This window comes from Siphateles boraxobius, unplaced genomic scaffold (genome assembly GCF_051911475.1).
Source record: "Siphateles boraxobius isolate OS27281-9 unplaced genomic scaffold, OSU_SipBor_1 5, whole genome shotgun sequence".
Taxonomy (NCBI): Eukaryota; Metazoa; Chordata; class Actinopteri; order Cypriniformes; family Leuciscidae; genus Siphateles; species Siphateles boraxobius.
In genome coordinates this window covers 32,102,329-32,126,855 of record NW_027509141.1, presented here as the reverse complement: position 1 = coordinate 32,126,855, position 24,527 = coordinate 32,102,329, and the positions used below count along the sequence as shown (strand labels likewise).

Below are 24,527 nucleotides of genomic sequence, written 5' to 3'. Positions count from 1 at the left end.
CACAAATGCATTATTTTAAATTAGTTTATTTATTTTCCTAGTTTTTTTGTCAAATGAGAAATGTTAAGACAGACATGGGCCTATAATGTGTTCCTCATGATAAACTACAGGGAATCTCAAATGTTTAAAAAAATAGCACAACATTGAAATCAGTACTGTAAAAAAAACAAAAAAAACAACAAACAAACAGGTGATGCAGTATAGCTTACACTGTTCCTGTAAGATTTCAAGTAGAAATGCAAAGAGAGGCAGCGCATGTGCCAGTTAAAATGCATATAAACCTAGTTATTAATACTGAACGATACGTTATGAATAAATATGAAAAAGCAAGTGAGGTCATTCCATACAAATGTGTAAAAAATAAACTCAAAATGTCACAATAAGCTGTGACATGGCTGATGAAGCGGTCTTCAGCAAATAGAAAACTATTGCATACACTCCAGAAACAGCACAAAATTGCACTTAATTTGTGGTCAAAAGAAGAAAAAGAAAGGAAAAGGGTCATTTAAAACTTATGTCTTAAATTTGAAATGGCACAAATGTTCTGAGGCAAATTTTTCTGCTTGCTGAAATACAAACAAAATATTATCAAGGTTACACATTGGAAAATAATGACTAACAATGTCAACAGACAGCCAACAAGACTACCATCAGAAATCATTTCTTCCTCAAAGGAATGTATGATTTTAACACATCTAATCCTTCCTAGCATTTAAAATCTCCTAAACAAGCAATCTGAGTTGAATTTCAAAAGGAGTGTTTAATAACTATCCAAATTCGATGTTCACATTGGGCCAAATGGTTAAGACCTGTAGCGAGACTGACCGAAAAACTGTTAATGAAAACAAAAAACAATAAAAAGGCACAGGAGGTCTTAGGAGAGGATTATATAAAAAAACAAATTATGTATTGATTGTAAAATACAAAAGGCAGACCTTAATGCAGTATTTGGCAAAATATGTAGAAAGTATTCCAATTTGTAATCGATTTTTTTTTTTTTAAATAAAAGTCTTAAATTTAACATTTCCTTTACCCTCTATGAAAATTTGATGACTCCAAACTTTTCCGGTCAAAGTTATTGTTCTTTTAGTGGAGTTACACTACATGACTAGCAAGATAATGTTCTGTTAGAATGTTTGACTATTAAACAGAACAAGAAACATAGGCCTATTTAACATAATTGTCCTCCCTGGAGTATGCTTAGAACCTGGCAGTTAAGCATTTAAAATACTTTAAACAAACAAATAGTTCTTATATTATTATTTTTTTCAGTTAAATACGTAAAATTTGCAAGAGAAAAATAAATGTGCTAAGTATACTGAAATGTGCTTCTCTTACATAATAATAACTAATGCACTAAAAGTGCACAGTAAAAAAAAAAAGCAGACAAAATAAAATACCACAGTAACAGTCAGAATAATGATTATTACATAGACCGACCGGCCTTACATGCGAGTCTGTGTTTCCTTGCAGCCACATCCAGGGACAAATTTCTTGTTTCCAAAATAGAACCAGGCATGTGTATTCTGGACGTATAGTGTAGAGTGAAGGAAGGGCGAAATAGCCATTTGCAGCCAGAGCTAATAAAATTACTGCAAAATTGAGAAACAAAACAATCATCAGAATGATCACATCATAAATGATCCAAATTTAACTTTAAGGGATAGTTCACCCAAAAAAATAAAATTCTGTCATTAATAACTCACCCTTATGTCGCTACAAACCCGGAAGGCTTTTGTTAATGTTCGGAACCAAATAATTTTTTTTAATGAAATCTGAGAGCTTTCTGTCCCTTCATTGACAACTACACAATTACCACTTTCAAGCCCCAGAAATGTAAAAACATAAAAGTAATCCATGTGACTCTAGTGGTTTAACCTCAATTTTATGAAGCAATGCAAGTGCGTTGCATTCCGAAGATGAACAAATGTTTTACGGGTTTGTAACGACATGAAGGTAAGTAATTAATGACAGAATTTAGATTTTTAGGTGAGCTATCCCTTTAAATAATATATCCTAATAAGTAAAGTTCACATGGAAGTAGACAAAGTGAATGTTACCGTCATCAATGAGACCAGTTAGACCCATTAGTAAACAGCAAAACAGAAGACTCACTCTTCCTGATGCAATGGACAGCAGGAAACAGAGGACTCACATGCACCAGACAACATGCAATCTAATACAAAGGTTTGAGACTGAGAGCAGATCATGCATGCTACAGTGGTTCAGAGTCACCACTGTGAAGACAACATGGACAATGTATGTTATGCTGGCTTAATGGCTAGATGAAATAGGATGAACAAAATCAACAAAGACATGAAACGACATAAAATCACAGTTGAAACTAAATTCATCTTGGAGGATAGTCTAAAATTTCTTAATGCATTTTTCTGTGCACGCAAACACGGACATCATCTTTATGAAATCTTTTCACAAATATAGGCATCATATTTAACAAAAGACCTTTCATTTTTGTAATATTTTTAGTAAAAAATCTGCAGCATCAATTATGTCCTGTAGGGTTGCAGGTTGCAACCTGGATTGCAAATCTCCCAGCAGGCTCAGTAAGGTGCGTCTCTGTTGGGATTACACAGATTTATTCCCACTGACACAGAGATTAACAGACTAGCTTTGTGAAACTGGGTTTAACTCAATGACATTCAGTATTCTCAGTGCTGGCTAAATTCGAGTAGAAACATTGGGTTCAAACGTTCAGACAGAAAAGCCAAATTTAGATATTGACATAGATATATATCAACATGGTTAGACATTGTCTTCAATCATTTCCTTCATCCTTGTTCAGATATTTACATCCCTGTAGTTTAGTTGCAACACAATATATTTTCTTGTACAAAGACACCGGAAATGAAACTAATTCATTGCATTATACATTACAGTGTGTTCTGGTCATATACTAGCCTGACTACGTCAGACTTCCTACTTCCGCTAATTTCATTTCGCTCCTGTAGTCAGTCTGAGATAGCAGCCTATCTTTCTGTTTTCCACCGGCCTGAAAACAGCCTGGCCAATCAACGAACAGAGGGCGGGCTGAAAGCCGTGACGTAGTCGGTAAGCGCCGTGTTTAAGATTAGGTCAGGGAAATCGAAAACGACCGCTGATATGGAGACGCGGATGCAATTCGCTCTGTTGTGGAGAATATTCCCGGCATTAGCAAACTGAAGCCCGAACACGAAGAGTGTGTATTAAACATTTTGAATGGAGGTGATGTTGTGGCCCTACTCCCTTTGGGAAAAGTTTAATTTATCAACTATTACCGATCGTCAGCGAGAGACTGGGGAGCCTTTTGACAGGTCAGTGTCTCTTTTCTTTTCCAGGTCTTAAATACCGTAAAACTTCAAATAATAGCCCGGGCTTTTATTTGCCCAAATCGTCGAACTGCACCGGCTTGTACTTGAGATAGGCGTCTAACTTATATGAGACAGGCCTTTATAGTTGAGATGTTGTTCATTGAGTTGTTGTTCCTAGAGTCTATAATCTCTAAAAATCTCCAAATGCTCCACGTGAAACCGCGGTCTTCCGACCTCTTACTATCTTGTCGATTGATTTTTATGAATATGCGCGAGGGAGAGAGAGCAAGACAGCGCTCGTGTTGTTTGTAGACGTGGGAGTGCGCGCGCGCGGCCGGGGCTCTCTCTCTCTCTGCTCGTTTGTGCCCTGTCAAGCGCAGCAGTCATTCTATTACATCACTCACAGATCAAAAAAGTCGTTTACAGCCATGTTCACTCGGGTATTTCGCTCGCATCATCAAGTGTTTACAGTGGAAGTTCGATCATAGATTTGAGTTCGATGCATGATGTCTGTGGTTCGATGCGGCTGTGTTGGCGCATAACATGCGTCATAAACAAACTTATCTGATTGGCTTACGGGTAACCAATGATTTTAAACTTCAGTACGCGCCCCCTAGCGAGAGAGAAAACACTTCTCTATTATGCTATCCCAGACTCTGTGTACGAAGCAAAGTGAAGTAGCAGAGTCTGGTATTACCAGGCTAGTCATATACTGCATAATTTGCCAAATACGGTATATACCAACACTCGTCAATACTAAAAGTTGCAAAAAATACCCAAATATTGGAGTTCATCTATTATGATTTTTTTTGGAAAACTCCAAGAACAATGATAATTTTTTTCAGTGAACTAGCAAGTGTAGTGATTGTTATAACCCTAGTAGGTAGGATGGCATTATCAACACATCTATTCTCTCCAGGTAGAACAGAACAAAAGTCAACACATCAGAACTGTTAGTACAAACATGTTAGTGTTGTTTTGTCCCAGGCACACATACAGTAAAAGGTGTGTTAGTTAGTATGAGGATGCTGATGAGTGACAGTTACACACAGATGTTAATCGGATCCAGCATCACACAGAATTTTATACTTCTCACTGCAGAAAACCGCAGGACTTCCAATGAGGCCGTGTGGTTGTGGTCGGTTCTTACAGGGAAGTCTAGGACTTACATGGGGGCTGGAAAAAGACATGGGTCCTCTGCCACGCCCAGATGGAGCCTTCCCACGTCCACCTGGCCCAGCACCGGATCCTCTTCGGGATTGCTCGTGGTCAAACTCCAGATCCTCCAGTCGCTGAGTGAGGGCCAGTTTTTGCTGGATGGCCATACGCAGGAGGGAGTTCAGAGTCTTCTTCTCATCTTCCGCTGCAGCCAGCTGCCTCTGCATGTCATCCAATTGTGTTACATACTCATCACACCTAAAGAAGAAAAAGTGAAAGAGGGATAGAGATGTAATAAACCAGATTTTGTTCCTGAATGCACCTGGGGCCTATAACATGAAGCCGGTTTAGGTGACTAGCCTGATATGTTTCAGTTTAGTTTGAGCCAACCCTGGATTTTAGGCACCATGAAAGTGGTTTGGCTTTTTGCAGTGTTTATCGCCATAGTAACTTACGCTCCATGGCTAACCTGGTACTATAAATGCGCTTCAGAATCAATAGATAAAGCTATAAAATGACTACATGTGTGCTCTAATGTTACATTTTCTCTACCTTTATCAAATGTATAAACTAACTTGACAACTTTTACTTGCACTGATATAGCAAGACTTTTTCTTTTAGTTGTCCTCTTTCATAGACAGCTATTTTCTTCTTGCTGTGTAAATTTGTTTAAATTCTTTATATTTTTAAATCTTGTAATATTCTGCAGAAGAGAGAAGTTAATCGCGCTGCGTCTCTCGCGAGAAATTAATCTCAGTTTCACTCTTTCTTAGCATGTGATTGGTTGTTCGCTTCTGATGTCACACCTAAACTCAGGTTCAAAGCCTGAGTTGACAGAGAAAGTTGATGATCAGCATCATGGTACCAACAAAGCCTGGTTAGATTGGTTTGGTTTTCTCAACTCAAAACTAATCCTGTAAGTTTTTTCAACTACCATCATGGTACAGGGCCCTGGTATTAAGATGCGTTTTGGTCGATTGGATCACAAGTGGACGATTCCAAATACAGGTGTAAATGGGGTCTACAATGTTTTGAGCTTGTCCACTTCCAGTGGTAGTCGAAAACACACTCAACCGGATTGCTTTTGTGGTGTAGATATGGTCGAATGTGTTCGTACAGCTATAAAAGACCAACTACTGACTTAATTAGTAAACATTATGGGAAGCGCACTAGACAGATGGGATTTAAACTTTGTTGGCTGAGACCAAAGTTTTGTTTGAAGAAAAAAAATGTACCAAGCACAATGTTCTCTCACTATTCCTGAAATTCTAACAGTCACAGCATTCAGCATGGTTTTGCGGCTGTCAGAGCAGAAACAAAAGCTCCTGCTCTCCACGTCGTCTCCAGACGTTTATATGTAAATTTCGCAAACTAATTTTCTCCATTAGACCGAAAGATCTGAAAAAACACTCCCCTCAAAGAAATAAGGAAAGAAGTGGTTGAAAGTGGACAAAAGAGACGAATTAAAATACCAGGTGTAAACAAGTATGTGTCTCTTTGATCTACTTGTGATCCGATGCTATAAACAGGGCCTAAGTAACCCTACTGTTTTCTGGACAGTATAATGGAGGAGTTACTTGATTAGGGCGAGCCAGACACTGAAAGCTGGAAGAGAAACAACTCTCAGATATGTTTTTGTTTTACCTGGTAGCGAACATTGCCCTGAGAGAGGAGAAAGTGGCAGCATCTTCTTTAAGAGCCTTCAGCTCGTTCCTCAACTTCATTATGGTTTCAGTGACCATGGCCTTTTCAGTCTCATATTTGCTCTTCAAGTTTGCCAGGGCAACCTCAGCTGTCTAAAGAGGGACAGAACCACACCACAGTTCAGAGCTCTTAATATACGAAGAAGATCTCAGTCAATCTATTTGAATGATCAACAACAAGCTCCATATTCTGACGTCATGCATTCATGCCAAGCTAATCTTTTTTATTCTCACCTGTTTGTTGGCCTTGAGCACAGTCCTCAGCGTGGCAATCTGTTCTCGCTTAGTGCTCAGCAGGGACTTGAGCTTCAAAATCTCCTCCATGCAAGCAGCTTGATCTTTATCTGCCACTGCGGCCAACTCTAGGGAAGCAACTCTTTGCCTGGAGAGTTCTGTGGTACGGTCCACCGCCTTCTGCAAGTAGCGGATCTGATCCCGAATTATTGCTACCAGGTTGTAGATGTCCATAGGTTCAGGACGGGGATCAACAGTGGTGGAGTTGGAACTGTGTGCCTGGGCTGTGCTGTCGCTGGTTTGCGTCAATGTAGACTGCCGATCTTTACGTTCAGTCTTGTTTCCTTTACCCTCTTTGTAGAAATCAAGCATGACACGATTCGGGGTTTCATTGTTGCACATGCAGACATGGTGGTAGAGGTTTGCAAGCTCTTCGCTAAAGGCAACAAGTTCATCCTGGGCCACGCTGAGACTGCCCTCTGTCTCGCCCGCGACTGCACTCACTTCCTTTAGCTCCTTTTCCAACCGAACGACTTGATCACGGTCTGTACGGCTGCTGCTCTCCAACTGAGACACTTGAACACTGAGGTCACGCACCTGTCCCTCTAGTCGTGCCCGTACCTCCTCATGCTCAGCCTTCATCTAGAATCATACATAAATGTTGCCACACAATGTTCCATTAACCCATTAATGAAATATAAATAATATTGAACAAAACTCGACTTTTCTCATTCCCACTCACCTCATCATGCTCCGACTTTAGTCCCTTAAGCTCCTCCCTCAGTTCACCTGCCTCTCCTATGGCTACCTCATACTTGCAGCGAAGTATCTCTGGCCCGTTGATATCCAGCTCATAATAGTCCACATCATTGTCCTCTCGACTGTCACGCTCTCGCTCACTGTCCAGTGCCGACTGCCGCTCCTTGCCTGCCTGCAGTCTTCTCATTGCGCCCAAATCATCGGTAAGTCTCGTCATGGCTTCCTGCTGTTCGGCCAATGTGCCTCGAACATGCTCTAACTGCTTCTGAGAGTCCTGTAAAGTGGTGAGAAGAGCTACCTTCTCTCGCTCTACCTGCAAGGTGAAATAAAGGGGGAAAAAATGCTACTATTTCAATGAATTTACCAAACAGTCGAAAGCCAATCAAGTGCAAAGTATAGCATTTGCAGCATACTCAAATATGGCTATACCTGTAAGAGCTGTTGCTTGAGTTTCTGGATCTCTGAGATGTTCAGCTCGGTCAACAAGTCATCCACCAGACTTGGTGCGGGACGGAAATTTTCGCCTCTCTTGGGTGAAGACAATCTGTTATCTTCATCGTTACCCTCACCGACTTTAGCAAATCCATTTTCAAATGTCAGAATGGCATCGTCGTTATTAGGTTCGTCTGGATTCAGTTTAAGCCCGTCCAATGAGCTGGCAAGGAGGGAGTCTCCCAAGGTCATGTGATGTGTCAATTCTTTTCGAAGAGCTGCTTTCTGCTCACGCTCGGTTTTTACGGTTTCAAGAGCCTCCGTTAGCTGACGGTCAGCTATTTCGCGTAACCGAACAGCATCCTCTAGCTGGCTGTTTAGGTACTGTACTTCCTCTTCCAAACGCCGATTCTCATGCTTGAGTCCCTCAAACTCCACCTTTGGAAGAGGTCAGAGATTAAAAGATTGTAACATAAGTAAGCCAAAAACACATGCAACTTTGTGGAAGTAGTAGTCATTATTGTTAAGCAGACACTTTCATCCAAAGTACATGGTGATTGTGCATGTTTTGCTCCTTGTGGGACTGGAACCATCAACCTTTCGATTATTAATCGTGAGCTTTGGTTACTCTTCCACACCCCCCCAAATGTCAATACTACTAACCTGACCCTGTTTAAGGGTGGAGACTTGTTTCTGCAGGCTGATGTTCTCCTCCTCCAGTTCAGTGTAGTCTTGCAGCAGACGAGACTCTCGGAACTTGTACTCTCGAATGTCGTCACGCAGACGACTGCGCTGCAGCTCCACAATCTCATTATTCTTAAAAATGGAACAAATGTTTATGGAAAAATCAATGAATCTATATGCACATATAGAGCATAACTGGGGGCATAAGTCACTGGGTTTGTTAGTATGACCACATAGATATAAGTTGACAGTATAATATTAGCCTATTTATCCTTGCAACCTTTGCTTTTGAGTACATTATTATCTGAACAACATTAATAAATTAATTTAAGTTGCAAATACTTAACAAAACACTCTACTGCACCAACCTCTCTCAGCTCGAGGGCGTGGGTGGCCAGACGTTCGTTCTCAGCCTGGGTGCTGGTGAGAGTGTTTTTTGTTTGTCGCAGGTCAGCCTGCAGTTCTTGTACTCTCTGCTCATAGTACGCCTCTTTAGATGCCGACTCCAGGATGAGGGACTCCTCCCTGCTTTCCCCGTCTGCAGCCACCTTTTTATGGGTGGAGTGAACCTGGCCATATGCCTGTGTGAAAATGATCAGGTAGAGATCAGAGTTGAAATTATATGGTTTATAATTATAAAGGTCTAGCGCTATGCTTCAAATTACAAATTACTTGTATTGTAATTAATGGTTCATATTAATCTTAACTGTACTAAATAAACACTATGGAATATAATGGCTAGAAGTTAAATGCTTTAATGTAATTGACCCAAGGACTGTAAATGTTTTGACTGTTGAGGGAAATCAATAAGATTTATGTTAATTTAAAGACATGCTAACAATAACATGTCTTATCTCATGCAACTTCTATGTGTAGTTTATATTGGTTGACAGCTATCTTCACTATTTATCAGCCAAATTTTTTTCTTTAACATACATCTACAAATAAGAGTCTGGTTCTCTCAGCTCTGCTTAACACATTTTACCATTTTTAAATCCGTTCTGCAGATTTGCCCCAAATCTCAGGTTTCCACAGACAGTTTAGTTTTGATGTTGGTCATTTTGTAAGACTCAAAGATGCATTTCCTGGAAACTGATGATGTAACTGGCTAGAGACAAAACTAGTTGAATTCTATCCAAGAGCTCTTTTTTATCTCTTTTTCTCCCTTCTAAATCTGTGTGCCAGTCTGAATGATGTCATTGGCATGCTATAGCCTGACTGAGTTGCCACACACACACACACACACACACACACACACACACACACACACACACACACACACACACACACACACACACACACACACACACACACACACACACACACACACACACACACACACACACACACACACACCATAAATGTTAACAGCTTCATTAGTGCTGCTGGACTGACATTTTTGAAAATAAAACCTCTCAAAAAAAACTTTTCACACTTTAAATGGTTTAATTTATGTATTATGTATTAACATAATTATGTATTCATTTATGACAATATGTACATTTATGAAAGTCGTGAGTATTGCCACCAGTGTCTTTTCCAACACACCTCAAATTATATATAATTAGCATTCTGTGATGGAAATGATTGTGGTGGAAATAACATTTTCAAAATTAAGGGAATAAAATAGCAAACTCTTTTGTCTCGTCAAGTCTAGTTTCATAGCTAGTATTTTATGCATCATAAATATGCACAATTAAATGTAACTAAGTTTGTTCATTAGTGTAACTGTCCGCTTGGAGTCATTTAAAAGGTCTTGATTTAATGAGTGTAAATGTATATTTGTGTATTTATAAAAGACGTTTTATTGGGATTGTTTGACATATCCCTAATTTGACATAATTTAATACCAAGCAAAATTGTTGTGTTGGAAATGATGCCACAACTTTAGGTTAATTATAATTTCTGTAAAAAAGATTTCAATTATTTTCACACAATGATCATCATAGTTTTAAATGTAATAATGCATATTTAAAATAAATATCATCTGAGTCTGGGACAAGCTCAAAACAATAACATTGAAAGATAAAGGGCATTTGAATAAAATAAAGTAGTAAAAATAAATCAAGGCACAGAAAAAAGCTGATGCCAGTTTTAATTCAAATCAAGTGCCTGTAAGTTGAAGAAACATTCATTAGCGACACTGGACGGCAGAAAGAGAAGTGGAAATGGTGTCAGTACTAAGTCCTCCTGCCACAGCAGCTGCTGCTAAGATCTGGCAACGGTCCACCTGTCACTCTGGGTTGCCGACATTTCTTTAGAAGTTTATTCTGATACCAGAACAGAGATTCCGGATAAAGGCCATGCTAACATACAGACCTCCACTGTTTGTTTCTCTCTATTCCCTAACTAATGATTTGCAAAGATCTATTTTTATGATATTATCCTTTTTTTTTTTTTTTTACATAGACAACACAATATTTCTGTTTAATATTTCAGCATAAACTAATTCCTATCGGAGAATACTTAAAATTCTTAGTATTTCTCTGCTTAAACCCACCTAGAGATGCATTAAGAGTGTACTCTATTTAACCAGTACCAAGAAAAGGCCATGTTAAATTTATTTATGCAGTGCTGTAGTAAAATAAGGCTGCCGTTGAGACTTCAGCAACAAGATTAAGCTTTGATGTTAGGCTGCAAGACTTCTCACCTGCGCAGAACAAATCCTCAACACAGCTGTTCAGTTCATGGTCCTACAACCTAGAAGAGAATTAGCATTCGAGCGCCTACTATTCATTCATTGTTTTCAATTTCTAACAAGATCTTAGCACCGCAGTTTTCAGTTTATGAGTAATAAAAGGTCTGTACTTGAAGAGAATAAAGAGAAAAAGAAAAATGTTTGTTTTGCAAGTACTTGACTGTTGGAGTCCTTAGTAACAATTTATATTGTACAACAAAACAAGTAGTAGTAGACTTTAAGTAAATGTTAACCACATCTTATTTTATTCATAAATCTGGTAATCTAAAAGTCCATTTGAAATTCCTTTGGGAATCGATGGTGAATTATCCTTCCGGGTTGGAATACGAATTGACGTCATGACTGATCTTCTCTAACAACAACAACAACAAAAAACGCTTGCCAAGGACAGCTGATTCAGAAACCAGACAAGCTTTGCTCTGTGTGAGAGTTGAAAGAGGCTTGGTTTGCAGAGTATTAAGCGATATCATCTGACTTTACTCTAGTGATAACTCAGATTTCAGTCATATCCGCATTCATATCACATGAAAATAGTTTAACATTGACAGTCTAAAAATAAAATCTACTTAAGGTTTACATATCTTGTTTTAAAATGGCAAATGCATTAAAAATGACGGATGAGCAATCTATCAGTCTATGGGCAGATTAAAAATATCTCCTACTTCCTAAAAGTTTACATGAGCAAGACTTCATTTTTCAAATACGTTTCTCACAAGTTACTGAAAAGAGGAAATGATGGATAGGCAAAAAGAACTAGCTTCACATAACCAACTAGATGCATCTGAACCAAAAGTTAGTTCTGTTTTTATGTGCCGTTTAGTGATGTTTATCTAAAATAGAATATAATGTAAGTCACACTTTTTTATTATCTGAAATCTGCAGCAACTTATATAATGCAATAATGTCAAGCACGCTAAACATGTGCAAAGCACACACAGTGTCCGTCTACAACCAGCTGTATAGAAAATACTTACAAAACAGCAGAAATGTAGACTTTGTATTCAGAATTATTCATCTTACAGTAATCACTTGGCAAACGCAGAGACTAGGGAGTGTTAAGCTGGACTCAAACCTCTGTCAAACTCTTTTACACTACAGCTCCATGAGTTGGTGTAAATACACTCATTATCGCTAGATCTTATCATCAGGTAAAAATGTGCATTTACACTCTAGAACCCTACATCATGCATGTAAAATCAGATAAATCTTGATCAAAAAGGACATTCCACTTAGAAAACTGCAGTTTTTCCATCGCTAGGCTTAAGAAACCTCAAACATTTACTCTTCCGCTTCTTTAAATAGTCACAAACCCTATAAACCACAGCAGCCTGTAGATAGGCTGTGTCAGCTCTACGGTGAGGGAGTCCCACCCCTGCTCAGCTGTGGACCCATCACACTGATGCAGACTCTATTACCATTCTTTCACACTTTAAACCCTTTCTGATCGACTGCACAGCTGACAAAGTGTTTCATTCTGGTTAGGACACAAATTCAAACTGAACAGTTGTGTAAATACTTTTGCCACTGTTTATTTGACATATGGCTGTGGTGGGTTTAGACTTCCTTCAGCACAACGAACAAGCACAGAAAATGCCCACCAAATTCAACATTATCAACATACACTTCTTTTTATTTTCAGAAATAGAGATTAACAACATATTGGTGATGTTAGGTACTGGCCATTCATAGCATTATTTTCATTGATTATTATATTAAGGGCCCGATATACTACGGAATTGAAGAACAAACTGGTGTGAAGTCATTTCGAACATAATCTGGCCAAAATGAAGTTCGAAACAGCTTTCCAGAAAAGTTTGCTCTGGCTGGTAAACACCTTGGAAACAAGGGCTGCACAATATATTGAAATTATCGAAATATCGCAAATGTATATATCGCGATATGCATATCGCAACAGCTTGCAATAACTTGGCTCATGAACAAAAGACAAAGAGAAAATCTCTCACTGCTCTTGGCTGAATAACTTTTGTAGATTTAATAAGAATCAGTATATATTTCATTAATACAGTGAAAACTAAGCAGTGCTTTATTTTTCCATTTGATTATTCAGTTTCTTTTGTTAAATAAACCTAGTGTAGGATAACCTGAAACCCTAAACCTCGAGGTTTACACTGATGTTAAAATAACACTTCTTATGCTACAGTAAAACACTGATTTTCACTTTCAGAAGTTGTAGGGATGTTTTCTTGTCACAAAAAGAATGTGAAACATGTATGTAGGTTATATAATTTTAAATAAATTTTAAAGATAATTTAAGTTTATTTTACACACTTTAAGCATTATCGTATCACATATCGAATATTATTGAGTTAACGCAAATCACATTTTTCTTCAATATCGTGCAGCCCTATTCGAAACCCCATTGGTCTTTGGCTATTACTTAATAGGTGGGTGTGTTCTGAGGCTCCGCCTTCTTTGACATGGAAATTGAGGTCAGATGTCCGCAAGTAAAAACATGCACACAATGGAGAAAATGAAGTTGTAATTCTAATTGAAAGATATACTGACACTGCTTTTTCATGTTTAATACTGTAAAGCTGATTGCTTTTAAGCAATCTATTGTATAAAGTGATATATAAATAAACGTGTAAACTTTACCAGAGTGCCGGATTGCAGAGCTCGAGCAGACATCCACATCGCTTTGATCAGACGCTTTCTCAAATCTCCACAAAAATATTTAAATTTCTGTTACCATTGATAATAATAAGAAATTTTCTATGAGCAGCAAATCATCATATTAGAATGATTTCTGAAGGATCATGTGACACTGAAGACTGTAATGATCACAATCAATGATCACAGGAATAAATTACATTTTAAAATATATTCAAATAGAAAACAGTTATTTTAAATCTAACTTTTTTTACTCTGTTTTTGAATATTAGGGTTGGTAAGTATAAGAGACTTCCTCTAAAAACATTTGATAAAAAAACGTACCAAACCCAAACTTTGGAATTATAGTGTGTATATATAAGAAAAAAGTATAATAAAATACATATCTATAACTCTGCATCCCTGCTAGCTGTGTGTTTGGTCATACTGACTTAACCTAGAAACAGATCTTATGGTCATCTTGCATAAAGATGCTAAGTCTTGACCAGACTGCATCTTACTATGTTTAGAGAGTGTGTTAAGAATGAGTTAATGTACGTTTGTGTGTGTGTGTTGAAGTTCAACAGGTGAGAGAGATCGCTACACCCATCTTTGGCCACGTTCACAGTCACACAGCAGCAGAATTTAAATGTCAATCCTGAATTTGAGTCCATAATATGGTTAAATTCACAGGGTTCAGTTATTTATGAGAGTGACTACTGCATTCTATAACTGAACTCACAAACATACATTTGCAGAACTTAAAACTGCATTCTTGGAAAACCTGCACTGTCTGAAAGGAACCGGACTGCACAACTAGCTGTCCATCACTTCATATAGTGCGAGAGATCCGCTCTGCGCTGTGGTTTCGGTAACTTACAGCAATGGAGATATGGGCTGTGTGTAATCTGAAGGTTTTAGATCCAGTCACTGTTCTCCAACGGTCAGTTTGGTGTTCTACACACGACTCAAAAGCTCCGCTCTCCACCCAGATATAAAAGCTGCTGAAGGTTAGTGATTTGACTGATCAACTTGTGGCTCAATTGGACTCTTGTCATGTCAAAGGTGATGACTTTTCGTTTTATGGACATTGCCATCTTTGATGTTACTTTAGTCACTGTTGCTATGTTTACTAATAAGAGAATACGGGCTTGACTCCCGTTGCAAGTTCATTTACAGGCAGTATTTGAGCCTCAGACCTGTAAGTTGACTGGTTGTCAATCCCAAAAACCAACAGTGTGAACAAAGCTTTTAACACATTAAAGGCTACGTTCACTCTCTCATGGGCCCTGTTTACACCTGGTATTGAGATGCTTTTTGGTCAATCGGATCAGACAAGTTTACACCTAGTGTTTTAACCTAGTTTCTTTTGTCCACTTTCACCCACTTCTGTCGTGATTTCTTCGAGGGTCTATGGGCTGTTAAACGTGTGGGCTTTTTTAGATCTTTCGATCTAATGGACGAAATAAGCTCACGCAGTTTACACATGAATATGAAAGGAGATGACGGAAAAACACCTGGAGAGTAGCAGCAAGACTATTAGCTGCAAGACCACACCGAATGCTGTGAGTGTGTGTTAGAAATTAAAAATGGCGAGAGAACCAAACTTGGGTCTTCAGCCAACAAAGGCTTTTTCTTTAAATCCTGTCTGGCTGGCACGCTTCCCATAATGTGTAGCCTACGTTTTAGGTCAGTAGGTGGAGAGTAGGCAGTCTTTTGTGGATGTTCGAACACATTCGACCCATAGAATGTAAAAAAGATGGACGTGGCGTCTCTAATTCCTTCCACTGTAGAAACATGAAGCCAAAATATCCCTGTAATGATCGTTGTCGATTACATCGTTCAGAGCTCCAGTTTGCGCAGAAGTGGAGCTGCAGGATCAAGGTCCCGCCCCTACTCCCACTCTGTTTTAATAGTATCAAATAGCCAACTAAAACCAAACTTATTGGGAAAACAAACACTTGAACATACGTCTGCCTGATGACAGAAACCATCTTTGGAAAAAAATTATTTGACATGTTATTGGATTTTTCTAGTTTGGCTCACGTCCCAATCGCAATTACATGGAGAGGACGGGGTTTAAGACTTATACTGCAGCAAGCCACCAGGGGCGATCAAAATGCTTTGGCTTCACTTTTCAGGACTTGTGCGGCACACTTGATATGACCATAGGAGCGCCTACACTACTGAAGCAATCCGGTCGACTGCGTTTTCGACTACCTTTGCAAGTGGTTGAAAGTGGAAAAGCTCAAAACATTTTGTTTAGATTACTTGAGAGACATGGAGTATTTGTACTTTTAAAAAAAATATTTTGCCACAACGCAGTACCATTTAAAATGAATTAGCGATGATTTTTTTTTTAAATAAACAAATAGACTACTAACAGGACATACTAGTATGTAAATGTTAACCTAAAATCTAAAATAAATATTACATTTAAAATAAATAAATAGTTAGTAATAATAACACATAAAATGCAAATGTTAACCTAAAACCTTAATGTGGAACAAAGGAAAAATGTTCATGGATACAATTTATAACCATAAAAATTGGCAATGTACTGTATTAATATTCAAATTTGCATTGCTTTCGTTAATTAAATGACTCCTGCAAAATAATCTGCCTACTAATCTGATTTCATGCACTGACCTACAGAAGTATTTTAGTAGCTTGGAATGATACACAAAAGCATTTATAAACAAAAAGAGTTGCATAGCTCTCAGGTGAAGCCCTCAATGACACCCCTGTGAGTAGGACGATGGACATGAGTAAAGCCTAAGGTGCTTTTTTTAGCCAGATTTCTTTCCAGATCTTCTTACTAGATGACGAAGACTGCGTCCTTTATTTAGAGCCACGCAGAAAAGATTACAGCGGAAGGAAGTATACACAGAACCGTGAAAAGCTCTAAATAAACTAAACACACACACACACACACACACACACACAAAACTGACTTCTTGTCTCACATCAATATCTCACTTCTAATCATTGTTTCATTTATCGGTCTCTAATCAACATCACATGACTAATCTATTTACACTAGTTTAGAATGCTGAATGTACAATATATAATGTATAAAAGGATTTAGTGATTTTATTCATGAGCAAAATTTATATCCTGCTTTTCCATAGATAAAAGGCAGGATTTCCTGTGGTCTTTTTTAGGTTACTGTGATGAAAACAAACAAGGATTGCTTTAAATTCTAAAATAAATGTAATTTTATTGAAAGTAGCCTATAGTAGCCTTTGTTTACAGCAATAAATACTGTCTGTATAAATCACTTGTGTTGACATTGAAATGATTGGTAATGGTATTGTCAGAAAATATCTGATTTATTGAGGTCTACCAATAAGTTTATTATTATTATTATCAACTGATGCCAATAATACAAGCTGGAATTCTGATAGAATGCTTTGACATTATATAAATGAGTTTGAATGGTAGTAATTTTTTTACTGCCAGTACCAACGTTGATTTTTTTTAAAAAAATCTCTAATAAAGCAATAAAAAGAAAACCGTAAACTAATATTTGTCCTTTCCAATACAATAACAAACAGTCTAATCACTGATTAGTCTACAACATACATTATAAGCATTATTTAAGAAAAATAACAATACATTTGCAATAAATTAATTTTCAAAAGCAGACCTACAAATTTTCCATGAAGTCCCTCAATTCCTTTGAGACTTACATGCACAATCATTTTAATATAAAACGAGTTTAGCAGATCACACCACATTACAGTTTAAACAGAATGCCAGTTTTATATTTTTTTATTACAGCAAACAAATAACATTTGACCGCTGACGTCATTTGTATCATCTATCTTATATCAAATTCAACAAGTTAAATTTTAAATGAAGTGTCATTTGTACAATACACTTCAATAGAAGGGACATTATCACAATTGCATGATCAAATTGAGATTTTAAATTGAGATGACTACCTATAAATAATTAAATTAACACTTAGGCCTACTTTACATAATATTTACGCAACAAAAAATATCAGTAAATAATTTCTGCATCAACAATTAACAAGGCTGTCAAAGGACTGATACCCGATAATATCAAATGGCAAGATATATCGGCAGCTTTATCGAAATTTCTTACTTCACACGCCCTGTTATTTATGGCACTTTTCATATTTTGTTAAGTACACTGTTAAGAACAATGAATGGACATAAAAAGACTGAACAATATAACAATTGGTGGAGACACAGACCGATACACTTTCCTTTAGTGCGCCGCTGCTCGCAACAAAAAACCGTTACTTTTTAAAAAAAACAAGTAGCAACATTTGAATCGGTTATTATATGAGTTGGTTTCACCTCTTTGAGCTGATCCAGCTCTTGTCTGACGGTCTCATATTCGCTCTCCAGATCTTCAAAGCGTTGTTTCATCTGCTGGTTCTCCTCCAGCACCACGAGCCCGTACTCCGCAGCCTGGATCTTCTCCCGGCTCGTCTCGCTCAGTTCCCGCGTCAGGCGCTCGATCTCCGCGCGGAGCCAGTTAGGCCCGGCCTCCGTGACCAGCTGCGCCTCGGGACACCCGTCCTCATCCCCGGACATGTCTGCCTTCACCCGGCACAGTCTAATACAGGCGATAACGGACCGAGCCCGTTAATTTCTCCTTCTCAACCATGAAGTTGATCCCTAATCTGAGGTGCATTAAGTTTATTAGATGCCATATTCTTCAAGTTAAGTTTAAAATTAAATCTTATAAACTTATTCCCCATGTTTCAACGTATAACTCCATGATTTCCTCTTGTTCTGATGTCATTCCTGAGATTAGGAGGGGAACTCGGTTTGCTGTGAGATCATCCAGCAGGAATACGAAGTGATTTTGTCACTTCTGTTTTGTGGGTAATGTAGTTCCATTCACACATGCATAAGCCGTATTAGGGCTGGTGCTTGACTACAACACCCACAATGCTTTGTGTTCTGTACACGAAGGCAACACAGGACGCGCAGATGGTTCACTGACTAAATGCCAAACTCAACCAGTTTGTTGCTCAATGCTTCCATCTGCTGATCATGGTTTAGGTTGTGTTGTATGTATAACGACCTATTTGTACTTTGAGTGAAAAAGTCATTAAAATCTTTAAAAAAGTTCAATTTAAAAAAATATATAAAAATAAAAAAATAATAAGCATGATATTATAAACAGACCACATTGTTTCTAAAATTAAACAGGCTTTTATATTATATAAGCCTATCAGAACTAATTGGATTTTTTTTTAGAGAATATTTATTTTGTATTATTAATTATTGAGTTTTGCTTTCTTCAACCACAAAATATATATATTTTTAAATTCCTCTTAATCTTTCTGCTTTCCTCAAGGTTTGAATCCCTGCTGAACCCCTGAAATTTGCTGTAGGCTAATTGTCTGCCATTGTGTTTTAGATATGCTAACCTATATTCAGCTTTCTTTCATGTTGCCACTACAATTGCATGTGATTATAGAACAGAAAGCATTATTACAAAAGGAAATACAAACCTCAAAATGGGGTTTGCCCATCAATCTGAAAGTGAAAATATACTTCATGCCAAGTGTCTGCCATTAATTCACACTTGAGTGAGTGAGATTAAAAAGGTGATCTATCAACCCAATGGTAAGCTCCTGTTTTGTTCTTTCTTAAAGGGTAAGCCTACATAAAAAAAGAATAATTCAATACTACAGACTCAGTTAAGATTGTACAATTATGTCTTTAGGGTGCTTTGGATGTTTACAACCACTGTAAGTTTGCTATCAGAACTATTTTAAATCAAAACTGAAAGTTTATAAATATTTATTATTGTTATTGACTTTCCCCGCAGATAAATATTACCACTTTTTCTCTATCTGCTTTGGCATGGGCTGTGGACTATTACTGTACAGGCCATTCTACTGTAAGAAGTATTTTTTTTTTGTTCCAGTATGCATAGTACTATGAACAGTAGGTGTGTCAACCTGTTTTAGTGTGCACTAGTTCTTCAGACTTCAGTGAAGTGAAGTCAAGTGAAGGGTGTGATTTACTGAAACTATCATCATTTACAATGTTTTTTTCAGAATGAAAAGCCCGTTCACACCAAGAAAAATATAAGATAACCATAACAATATAGCGCCCACACCAACGAACGATAGCACTGTTTATTCTATGCGCCACTGCAGTTCTGTCATCCGCCGCTTTAAATGCTCGAGCTCGTTAAAGCAGGATGGATTCTGATTGGCTGTCACTGGCTGCGTCCAAAATCGCATACTCTCTTGAGTATGAACTCATTTTGAATAAGTAATTACTTCACGACCGCTAAAAAGAGTATTTTCTATATAGTATGATGTGTATGATATAGTAATAATAATAATAATATTAATGTAATCTGGACGTACTACATTCGCCATGTTGTCTTTATCATGTGACCTACCAAGATATACAGGTCCTTCTCAAAAAATTAGCATATTGTGATAAAGTTCATTATTTTCCATAATGTAATGATAAAAATTAAACTTTCATATATTTTAGATTCATTGCACACCAACTGAAATATTTCAGGTCTTTTATTGTTTTAATACTGATGATTTTGGCATACAGCTCATGAAAACCCAAAATTCCTGTCTCAAAAAATTAGCATATCATGAAAAGGGTCTCTAAACAAGCTATTAACCTAATCATCTGAATCAACTAATTAACTCTAAACACCTCCAAAAGATTCCTGAGGCTTTTAAAAACTCCCAGCTTGTTTCATTACTCAAAACCGCAATCATGGGTAAGACTGCCGACCTGACTGCTGTCCAGAAGGCCATCATTGACACCCTCAAGCAAGAGGGTAAGACAGAAAGAAATTTCTGAACAAATAGGCTGTTCCCAGAGTGCTGTATCAAGGCACCTCAGTGGGAAGTCTGTGGGAAGGAAAAAGTGTGGCAAAAAACGCTGCACAACGAGAAGAGGTGACCGGACCCTGAGGAAGATTGTGGAGAAGGACCGATTCCAGACCTTGGGGGACCTGCGGAAGCAGTGGACTGAGTCTGGAGTAGAAACATCCAGAGCCACCGTGCACAGGTGTGTGCAGGAAATGGGCTACAGGTGCCGCATTCCCCAGGTCAAGCCACTTTTGAACCAGAAACAGCGGCAGAAGCGCCTGACCTGGGCTACAGAGAAGCAGCACTGGACTGTTGCTCAGTTTTGCATGTCATTCGGAAATCAAGGTGCCAGAGTCTGGAGGAAGACTGGGGAGAAGGAAATGCCAAAATGCCTGAAGTCCAGTGTCAAGTACCCACAGTCAGTGATGGTCTGGGGTGCCATGTCAGCTGCTGGTGTTGGTCCACTGTGTTTTATCAAGGGCAGGGTCAATGCAGCTAGCTATCAGGAGATTTTGGAGGACTTCATGCTTCCATCTGCTGAAAAGCTTTATGGAGATGAAGATTTATTTTTTCAGCACGACCTGGCACCTGCTCACAGTGCCAAAACCACTGGTAAATGGTTTACTGACCATGGTATTACTGTGCTCAATTGGCCTGCCAACTCTCCTGACCTGAACCCCATAGAGAATCTGTGGGATATTGTGAAGAGAAAGTTGAGAGACGCAAGACCCAACACTCTGGATGAGCTTAAAGCCGCTATCGAAGCATCCTGGGCCTCCATAACACCTCAGCAGTGCCACAGGCTGATTGCCTCCATGCCACGCCGCATTGAAGCAGTCATTTCTGCAAAAGGATTCCCGACCAAGTATTGAGTGCATAACTGAACATAATTATTTGAAGGTTGACTTTTTTGTATTAAAAACACTTCTTTTATTGGTCGGATGAAATATGCTAATTTTTTGAGATAGGAATTTTGGGTTTTCATGAGCTGTATGCCAAAATCATCAGTATTAAAACAATAAAAGACCTGAAATATTTCAGTTGGTGTGCAATGAATCTAAAATATATGAAAGTTTAATTTTTATCATTACATTATGGAAAATAATGAACTTTATCACAAAATAAGCTAATTTTTTGAGAAGGACCTGTATATCTATGGCCTAGCAGCATCAGTTGTGTCGCTTCACTGCAATTGATTAATTCTCTCCCGTGTCCCAATGGGATAGTAAAGTGTCCTTATATATGCACACTTCAGAATCTCGACGGAAGAAGTACTGTAGGTCATTCGGGTAATTTTTGACTACTCTTTTATGAGAATTCGGACAGACTTCTTTTGTCACATACTGCTTTTCGCCTACTATATAGTAGGGAAGTGTGCGATTTCGGACGCAGGCACTGTTTTTATCGTTCATCAGCGGGAAAACATCCTTTTGAAAGTTATTTAAACGATATCGTTTCTCTGTGCAATTCTTTTATATTTAATGATTATATTTAGAACTATAACTTTATCGTTATCGTGATGGTGTGAACATGACTTATATTTATTTTATCCACAAAGTCCTATACACGAGTAAAACACACTTTCAAAAGGTTTGTTTTAAGTGTTTTTAATGACAAAAAAAGTGTTTAAAATGTTTTTTTTAATTGTCATCATATACTATATTTAAGTCAATATCAAAATGTTCATCTTTTCCAGCCATTGTGGTGCCTTCAGTTCTTGGTGTGTTCTTCACAGTAGTGTTTGAATGTGTGGGTGCCAGCATTGGTAAGATGTGTTATTAAAACGTATAAAATGAATGAGAGTGGAAAGTGGAAGATGTGAAATGTATCTAATAAAAATATACACATGCACAACATGGATTAAAATGCCATTTACCTATGTTGAAAATTTGATTGAACTTTTTTAACAGGTTTGCCAGCACATACCAGAAGATGTAAGGGTAGACCTTACCACTGGAAAGGTAACTTTACTTTAAGTTTACTTTAAGGTACTACTTAACTTTTTTATCAGGCCATTTGACAAATATAAAAACTGTTTTTTATTTATTTATTTATTTATTTTTCTAAAATATATTCTCTTCTACAGATGTCATCTGGGGTTATTGTATGGCTCTCTTTGTGACCATCCTCCATCTCAGGTCTTATCATGGTATGTTAACCACACATCTTCCTAACAGAGATATCAAAAGGTTTGTTGTAGTGCCCTGAACCCACACTGCACCTCTTCCTTTCAGCTCAGTTTCAGATGCACATCTTCTAGATGGTGCCTCTGCTACATTTTTGAATTACTGTATATTTCATGAATTCAGTTAGTACATACTGTTCAAAAGTTCGGGGTCAGTAAGATTTTTTAAAAATAAATTAATACTTTTATTTAGCAAGGATGCATTAAATTGAACATACTCTATACAGCCTATCCGTGTTTCTAATGCTGTCCTTATGAACTTCTATTTATAAAAAATATCACAGTTTCCTCAAAATGAAGTCTGGAGTAATGAAACTGAAAATTAAACTTTGCCATCATAGGAATAAATTGCATTTTAAGATACATTAAATAGAAAACAGCTATTTAAAATTGTAATAATATTTCACAATATTACTGTTTTTACTGTACTTTTGATTAAATAAATGCAGCCTTGGTGAGCATAAGAGACTTCTTTCAAAAAGATCAAATAATCTTACCAACCCTTAACTTTTAAACGGTACTGTATTTAATGCAATAAGTTCTTCATTTTTTTTCTCCAGTTTATACTCTGGCTTGTGGCTCGGGCCTCACTGTGTTTGCCTTGAGAGGAGCAATACGCAAATATAATGCTCTATGGTGAGAACTTTTTCTTGATTATGTATTGGACCTTTCATATATACTGCCGGGATTCATCATGTGTGGCATTGGAGTAGCTCTTTTCTGAGTTCACCCAAGAGAGATTTTATTTGTTCCTATTTTTTAAACAGGAAGAGATGGCGTTACTATGACTGAAATGAAGTTAGTGTTCACTAAGGGTAAGAAAGGAACATATTAATTGGTTTGATTTTATCATTATTAGTATAGTACGTGTATTTCCAGAAATATGATTATTGTCAATTTCAGTTGCAGGTGTCCATTTGTGCATTCATCCACTTTATATCAAAGCAAATGTGAATTAATGTTGTACTAATTTCAATATCTGCCTCCAAAACAATGGTTTAATATTTTTTCATTATTTATGTTACCTTTTACATTTTGCTGTTTCGTGTTTGTGTTTAAAGGTGCACTATGTAACTTTTGTCCCTCTAGTGGTTAAAAACAAAACTGCATGTATTTTGGGGAAGAACATTGTTTTGTTTGTGCTTTGGCTCTGTGTGACTGTGCAGATGAATATGAGCCATCACAATAGATAATGCTTCACAATGAACTGTTAAGAGAGCTATGGCAAAATTGATCTCTTCAATAAAATACTTTACTAATCTGTTGACTAATTAAAACGCCATATCCGCGTCACTTTCACAACACTTCAAATCCCTCAATTCTCACCATCTCTTAAAAGGTAAGTCCATGTTGATTCTTTATTACGAGCTCGGTCGGGATCTTTTTTTGCCAGCAGACTCTCCTCTGTTCGGCTTTTTTTTTTTCAAGGTGATTTTGAGATTTAGCAGCTCCATGTCAACCTTTCTCGCTCTGCGTGACAACTAACCTGTCACTCCCACACCATAAACGCATCAAAGTAGACGGAGCAACTTTTCTCTATTTATGGATATGAGTGACATTTCTTCCTGTGAAAAATATCCCGCCTGGTCTAAAATATAAATACTTATAATAGGCTCACTATACTGAATCAGGGTAAGATAAACACACGTTTTAGAAGAATAATTGATGATGTATTGACTGGTTTAAATTGTATTCATTTTGAACAAGACATATTCGTACATATTGTACCTCCAAGCACTTTGCTCCTGCTGGTAGATGGAGGAACTGCTGTATTTATGGCACTTTTCTCCTGAAAACCTATTAATACATTCTACACAAATAATGTGTAAAAATAAATAATGTTAAGATGCTTTTTTTTACTATTAAACTACATTCTACATAAATGTTGTGGAAGATGCCTTTTTTACTTGATATA

At 37.5% G+C, this 24,527-nt stretch overlaps 2 protein-coding genes across 4 annotated transcripts; one reads left to right on the top strand and one right to left on the bottom strand.

Moving 5' to 3' along the window:
* Positions 1-13: 13 nt before the first annotated feature.
* On the bottom strand, positions 14-18,447 carry bicd2b (BICD cargo adaptor 2b). 2 transcript variants are annotated; one of them, XM_077203934.1, is made up of 9 exons: positions 17,918-18,447; positions 8,647-8,859; positions 8,258-8,410; positions 7,592-8,032; positions 7,146-7,475; positions 6,404-7,045; positions 6,111-6,262; positions 4,478-4,724; positions 14-1,592 (listed from the first exon to the last, which is right to left on the bottom strand). In XM_077203934.1, exons 1-9 carry the CDS (start codon positions 18,155-18,157, stop codon positions 1,590-1,592), a joined length of 2,421 nt encoding a protein of 806 aa, XP_077060049.1. In that variant the 5' UTR covers positions 18,158-18,447; the 3' UTR covers positions 14-1,589. The 2 variants fall into 2 exon arrangements, with proteins under 2 accessions (XP_077060049.1, XP_077060048.1); XM_077203933.1 differs by lacking the exon at positions 14-1,592 and having other exon boundaries at positions 4,016-4,724; positions 17,918-18,157.
* LOC143711858 (uncharacterized) lies at positions 18,121-23,894 on the top strand. Of its 2 annotated transcripts, XM_077203940.1 has the most exons (10): positions 18,121-18,251; positions 18,381-18,456; positions 19,237-19,326; positions 19,407-19,478; positions 22,124-22,192; positions 22,338-22,388; positions 22,514-22,576; positions 23,173-23,248; positions 23,380-23,427; positions 23,516-23,894. In XM_077203940.1, the coding sequence occupies exons 4-9, from the start codon at positions 19,442-19,444 to the stop codon at positions 23,402-23,404; spliced, it is 321 nt and encodes a 106-aa protein (XP_077060055.1). In that variant the 5' UTR covers positions 18,121-18,251; positions 18,381-18,456; positions 19,237-19,326; positions 19,407-19,441; the 3' UTR covers positions 23,405-23,427; positions 23,516-23,894. The 2 variants fall into 2 exon arrangements, 1 of the variants encoding a protein (XP_077060055.1); XR_013194927.1 differs by lacking the exons at positions 19,237-19,326; positions 19,407-19,478 and having other exon boundaries at positions 18,381-18,451.
* The last annotated feature ends 633 nt before the right edge of the window (positions 23,895-24,527 follow it).

Excerpts from the sequence above, each read along its gene's own strand:
- LOC143711858 (XM_077203940.1), top strand. The coding sequence starts at position 19,442 with ATGGGCTGTGGACTATTACTGTACAGGCCATTCTACT. Across the intron at positions 22,193-22,337 it reads ATGTGTGGGTGCCAGCATTG|GTTTGCCAGCACATACCAGA; the intron begins GTAAGATGTGTT and ends CTTTTTTAACAG. Across the intron at positions 22,577-23,172 it reads CCATCTCAGGTCTTATCATG|TTTATACTCTGGCTTGTGGC; the intron begins GTATGTTAACCA and ends TTTTTTCTCCAG.
- bicd2b (XM_077203933.1), bottom strand. The coding sequence starts at position 18,157 with ATGTCCGGGGATGAGGACGGGTGTCCCGAGGCGCAGCTGGTCACGGAG. Across the intron at positions 8,860-17,917 it reads AGCTGGATCAGCTCAAAGAG|GCATATGGCCAGGTTCACTC; the intron begins GTGAAACCAACT and ends ATTTTCACACAG. Across the intron at positions 7,476-7,591 it reads TCAAGCAACAGCTCTTACAG|GTAGAGCGAGAGAAGGTAGC; the intron begins GTATAGCCATAT and ends TTCACCTTGCAG.